The sequence below is a fragment of the Mytilus trossulus genome, chromosome 13, assembly GCF_036588685.1.
Source record: "Mytilus trossulus isolate FHL-02 chromosome 13, PNRI_Mtr1.1.1.hap1, whole genome shotgun sequence".
Lineage (NCBI taxonomy): Eukaryota > Metazoa > Mollusca > Bivalvia > Mytilida > Mytilidae > Mytilus > Mytilus trossulus.
Genome location: NC_086385.1, coordinates 12,174,468 through 12,181,020, shown reverse-complemented (window position 1 = coordinate 12,181,020; position 6,553 = coordinate 12,174,468). Strand labels below are relative to the sequence as shown.

At 35.1% G+C, this 6,553-nt stretch overlaps 1 protein-coding gene across 1 annotated transcript in view; it reads right to left on the bottom strand.

The window, feature by feature from the left end:
- Positions 1-3,793: 3,793 nt before the first annotated feature.
- LOC134694085 (atrial natriuretic peptide receptor 1-like) overlaps positions 3,794-6,553 on the bottom strand; it is a 57,603-nt gene continuing 54,843 nt past the window's right edge. Inside the window, exons 22-23 of the mRNA XM_063555079.1 lie at positions 6,379-6,470; positions 3,794-4,388 (exon numbers count right to left, since the gene is read on the bottom strand). Of these exons, the coding sequence (XP_063411149.1) occupies positions 4,089-4,388; positions 6,379-6,470 (392 nt within the window). The 3' untranslated portion in view covers positions 3,794-4,088. The remainder of the gene's footprint in view (positions 4,389-6,378; positions 6,471-6,553) is intronic.

Below are 6,553 nucleotides of genomic sequence, written 5' to 3'. Positions count from 1 at the left end.
GTTCTTTGAGATGAACAACAGTGTACATGTTTCTAGATTTATTTGAAACAAAGTTGTGCAATACTTGAGGGGATAGATCGGTTTACAGAATAGAAAACAATTGGTCAATACTACAGAAAGATAGATTAAGGAAAAAAAATATGTCTGTTTCCTGTTCCCGACCTACCCTATTTTTATGCCCCACCTACGATAGTAGAGGGGCATTATGTTTTCTGGTCTGTGGCTCCGTTCGTTAGTTCGTTCGTTCGTTCGTCCGTCTGTGCGTCCGTTCAGGTTAAAGTTTTTGGTCAAGGTTGTTTTTGATGAAGCTGAAGTCCAATCAATTTGAAACTTAGTACACTTGTTGCTTATGATATGATCTTTCTAATTTTAAAGCCAAATTATACTTTTGACTTCAATTTCACGGTCCACTGAAAAGAGAACATGAAAGTGGGAGTTTCAGGTTAAAGTTTTTGGTCGAGGTAGTTTTTGATGAAATTCAAGTCCAATCAAATTGAAACTTAGTTCATATGTTCCCTATAGTATAATCTTTCTAATTGTAATGCCAAATTAGATTATTACCCAATTTCACGGTCCATGGAACATGCAAAAGGATAGTGCGAGTGGGGCATCCGTGTACTTTGGACACATTCTTGTTTTTTCTTCTTTAAATTCCGGAAAAAATCGTTTCGTGTCCGGAAAAGTCGTTTCCGGATCCATCCAGATCCGCATCTTACTATGCCCAAGCATTCCAAAAATATTTTATACATATGTTTTGTAATATGACATGTGTATACGCGTACAATATAATTGTTGACACGGAAGAAATGCTCGGTTCAGGTGTCACAAAATACTTTGACACGAAATAGTGCTTTTGATGTCATTGTTTACTTAAACTAACCAACAAATTTGCAGAAATGAAACTTTTGGTGAAAGGGAAATATATTTAGACCATTTTGAGCCAAAATTCTCTTGTCTATGAGTTTGCATTAAAAATTCAGGATTAATGCGCTACATAGTACACTTATTTGAGATTTCCAGAAAACCGGGAGTTATTTTGGTAGTACCTGTCTTTTCAAAATCAGAAATTTCTTACAAGACTTTAAACATTGGTTGAAAATTGGTTGAAAATTGGCATATAGAAAGGTGATACATGTACAATTCAGGATATAACTGGTTTCCTTGAAGTTAAACTTAAGGTAAAATATTTAGAAAGCTGTGAAAATTGCAAAATTTGGTTGAACAGTTAGGGATTTTTAATTGGTGGTCTGACACCTTCAAGATTTTAGAGTATTATAGTCCGTTTTGTTTTTTCAAGTACTGAACATGAAATTTTATAGAAAATCCATATCCTTTATTATGTTCTCTTATACGTGACAATTATTAACTCTATAGATAGGGGATTGATTTCTTCATGTATTGCTGTATACGATTTCCTAAACACAAACTTATTTACTTTATAGATAGGGGATTGATTACTTCATGTGTTGCTGTCTACGATTTCCTAATAACAAACTATTTTTGAAATTAGCTATTTGTTCATAATAGAATACATATGGAAATTTCTAGGGTTAGTGTTCTTGTTTGAATTGCTTTTTATTTGATTATATAATGATATATCATAGCCTTTTCTAGCTCACAAACAACACATTTTTTTGTTTACAAAATTTTGATTTTTTAAAAATAATAAAGCTTTTCTACCTCAGGCATAGATTACCTTAGCTGTATTTGGCAACACTTTTAGGAATTTTGGATCTCAATGCTTTCAACTTCGTACTTTATTTGGCTTTTTGTAACCTTTTTTGGATTCTAGCGTCACTGATGAGTCTTTTGTAGACGAAACGCGCGTCTGGCGTATATATAAAATTTAGTCCTGGTATCTATGATGAGTTAATTTGCTCATTGTAAATGGCCTAGTTGTTGTCTTCTACTTCATTTGTCTTTGATGGCAAGCATACCACAGCATCTTATTTTCATTAAATAATCCATGCAATCGTTATCATATATTTAATTTAATGGACCTCTGTTGTAGAAAGGATTTAATAAACAAACTTCTGTATTTATAGCCTAAGATTTCCGAGGTTGTGGGTTCGATTTCCACATGAGATAGGTGCACTAGGATGAAATTTGAAAAAAAGGCAGGACAGTATTATGAGTTAAAAAAAAAGGCAGGATGAGTAACTTGGCCAAAAAAAAAGGCAGGATGACAATTGTTGTAAAAAAGTCAGAATAAGCTAAGAAAAAAAAAAAAGGCAGGACCGAATAGACTGAAAAATAAAAAGGCAGGACAAAGATTACAAATAAAAAAAAAGCAGGACACAATTTTTCATCCTAGCCCCCCCCCTCCCCATAAAAATCAAATGATAGCTCCCTAATTAGGATTTGGCAAGCATTTAAGGAATTTTGGACCTCAATGCTCTTCAACTTCGTATTTTATTTGGCCTTTTTTGGATTCAAGCGTCACTGATGAGTCTTTTGTAGACGAAACACACGCGTCTGGCGTATATACAAAATTTAGTCCTGATATCTATGATGAGTTTAATTATTCAAATCTAATCTATGGTAATTAGGATTTTCAGTTTTCCTATCGAAGGTGGATGGTTCCCTCTGTGCAATTCAGTCCTGTTCCCTATGCCAATAAACACTGACTGCCACGAAATGGCTCAATAGTGTTTAAAGTGGCTTTACACACCAATCAATCAATGAATCAATCAATTATTTACTTCATTCATGTCCCTAAGATTAACTTAAAGCACGTCTGCTTGTCACATTCACTATATCCATGTAGTTTTTATCTAATATAGTGTACCAACAGCTGCACTATCGGTGATTAGAGGTTTACTTACACAAAAATGGTCAGACAGCATCACCTACCTAATAGTCAGCATTTCAGTGATGACATGAATATCGATAATATGGTGGTTTAAAATTAATAAAAAATATAAATTAACTGTTTGCAAAAGTATAAATTATTCAAATTACAAAGAATCTTTTTATACCAGGCATGGGTGTGAGTTTGTGGTCTAGTGGTTAAGACCGATGGCTGCAGTGCTGAAAGTCCTGAGTTCGAATCTCACTCGGGGTGCTAATTATATTTGTACATCAGAAGGGTAATTTTCACCCTCTCACACACATTTCTGATACCAATACCGGAGGCTAAACTAGAATTGGCACTTTGGGGGCCTCGGTTGGTTAAAATTGTCCCCTACTTTGAACTGGAGATCAATCTTATGATATCTCTCTGGTTTGTCTTTTTCCACCGAGTGGCCCGGGGGTTTTCTCCGGGGGTTTTCTCCGAGTACTTCAGTTTCGAGTACTTCGGCTTCCACCACCATTATAACAGACTTTCCGGTGTCCTAGCACTCCCTTTGTGTTGGGTGAGATTTGGCTTATCCTTGTTAAAATAATTGTCGTTTTTGTTGATTTTGGACTTTCCTTTTTGAATTTTCCTCGAAGTTCAGTATTTTTGTGTTTTTACTTTTTATAAATATATGTTAGTTACACATATCCATTAATTCCAATAGGGAGTATACATGGGTGCCACAGTACCCTCGCAGCTTTCGAGGGGTTCTTCGGATATCGGAGACATTTACCAGTACATACATACATATGGTACCCTAATTAGCCGTATTTGGCACAATTTTATGGAATTTTGCGTCCTCAAAGCCCTCAAATTAATAATTGTTTGGCTTACTAACTATTATGGTCTGAGCGTCACTGATGAGTCTTATGTAGTCGAAACGCGCGTCTGGCGTATCAAATCATAAGCCTGGTACCTTTGATCATTATTTACACACAAAAGTTCACACATCATTATAATAAGTACATGTAACAGTTTGACAAAGGTACAATCCAAGTTATAGAGAGAAGCACGACATGGATGATTTTATATCATATAACTATAAAGGGTCAGACCAAGTAGTTTGACCTCTTGTGTGGGTTCAAAATTGTTCAGTGGTATGAATTGTCCGTTTTTAGTTACTGTCTACTATTCTTTCAACATGTTCTGCAGACATATCACATTTAGTCGATATCAAGTATCCATTCCACTCCAAATTGAAATATGAGCATTAAAAAACTGAATAGCACCGCTTCCGTTTTAATCGATTTCAAATGTTTTCAAATTTTGTCGGACTTTTAGTCGAAATGTTCTCAATGTCGGATAACAAGATATTACTTGCAGCTGATACAGTTTCATTTCTGACTGATATATCACAATTACCGATTGAGTTATTTATATATTTGATTGGAGTACCAGTCTCATACGAGATCATATTTGTGGCGGGAAACGCACCATGTTGTAGTGAGAGTATACCATGTTCACTTGACGTGTCGTCGTTCTCTAGAATTGCCAAATCCACACAAGGGGATTCCCCTAACAGCCAATACGTTGTCATTTCTCCTTTGCCCTTCAAAATTATCATTCACATTATTGTTATTATTATAAATATTATTATCATCATCATCATATTTATTATAAATGTCAATAAAACTACAAGTTTGTGACATATACCTTTGCGTTTTGCTGTGTGTTTTTTTCTACATTGGCTAAGGGTATGGGGATGGTTGAGATCTAAAAAAAACAACATGTTTAACCCCGCCATATTTTTTCACCTGTCTCAAATCTCAAATCAGGAGACTCTGGCTTATGTGAGTCTTGTATGATTTTTAATTTTAGTTATTTTTTTTTCTTTTCGGTGTTGATTATATACTGAACGACTTTAGAAACGCAACACTCATTTTGTTGTTTTTTTTTACCAAATCTTTTTTGATTCTCTTACAACTACTTTTCATGTTTATCATGCTTCTTTCTTCTTACAAAATATCAAAATCTGGCTTACCTGTGGTTACTGAACATACCGAATTTTTGAAGTCGCACGAATTTCTTAAACCAAATTTTTGGTCCCATGAAAGCTTGTTTCATTTTTTTTTGCTTTGTGAAACAGTTCTTTCAATCCTTTGCCTTACTTATTTTTTTTTTAATGTTGCATCTCCATTTTAGCAAGTCTGAGAAATAAAAAAAACCAAAGAACTGAATTATACCTTAAGAATACTGCAAACATGAATACATAAATGTGCTGCAACCATACCGTATGACTTCAGAAACTCGTCCTACTGTCCTTCCGACAACGATACAAGTAGACAAGATTTGTTACTGGCCATCAATGAACAGATCAACGTGTAGTGACAATGAAACATTTTCACCCTCTCACACACATTTCTGATACCAATACCGGAGGCTAAACTAGAATTGGCACTTTGGGGGCCTCGGTTGGTTAAAATTGTCCCCTACTTTGAACTGGAGATCAATCTTATGATATCTCTCTGGTTTGTCTTTTTCCACCGAGTGGCCCGGGGGTTTTCTCCGGGGTTTTTCTCCGAGTACTTCAGTTTCGAGTACTTCGGCTTCCACCACCATTATAACAGACTTTGAAGAGACAATGAAACATCAACAGAATTTGATTATGCAACGTCATTTGCCAATCATGTTTAAGGCCGCAACGTCAACTGCTAACCAAATTGCCGAGTGCCATTGAGTACAGATTCATGCCATAAATGTTTCCCATGAACTGCATCGCCAAAGAATTGACTGAAGGAAAACCTGTAAAGCCCTCAAGTTCCAACCGCATAATTGCCAAATCCAATTAATGGGTTGAACAAATGCAAAATCAGATAGTGTAAAACAGAACCCAAAAATTGTCAGACAGAGTTTGTTGACCTTTCTGACAATCATTTTGGCGTAAGTAACAGGCAGTCATCGCTTTTGACGTTGACACATTCATTCAAAAATAGCACAAAAATAATCAAGTGTTGCGTTTAAAGTCGGTCAGTATAGTATAACTTCCATTATCACTGAACTAGTTTACGATTTTTGTTTAGGAACCAGTTAAAGCACGCCTTCGGGTGCGGAATTTTCTCGCTGTATTGCCGACTCATTAGTGGCCTTCGGCCGTTTTCTGCTCTTAATGGTGAGTTTATTTACTCTGTGCAATGATAGTGTAGTAAATATTTAAGAACTCGCCTTGAACCTCAAATATGATCAGTAGTATTTTGAATTTTGTTATACTACTGTTGATTCATTTATATTCGTTGGATACCAATTTCCGTGGATATCGTGGGTACATGGGAATCACGAACTCAAATGGTCAACGAATTACAAATTTATGTAGACTTTGACAAAACTTCCAAATTAAATATCCATGAATATGCAAGATTTCCTCAAACCATGAAAATTGGTACCCACGAAAATAAATGAATTCACAGTATTTGCTTTAAATCTAGGAACGTTTGCTTATTGACTAGTTGTCAGGACTTCAAGACAAAGAAAACAAAATACTAGTTAAGAAAGTTCATGACTGTTTGTTGCATGTTTAAGTAATTTTAACTTAATTCTAATACCTTTATTTGAACAGTACCCCTTGATTCCAGACTGAATAATCCGAAGCCATCTAAGAGCAATTTTGACTGTGGACTAACATGAATTTTCATAGCTGGAAGAAAGGAAAAAAAACATTAACAATTGTTCTCCGAAAATTTAAAACCTCTTTTATCATGTTTATTATTATGACCATAT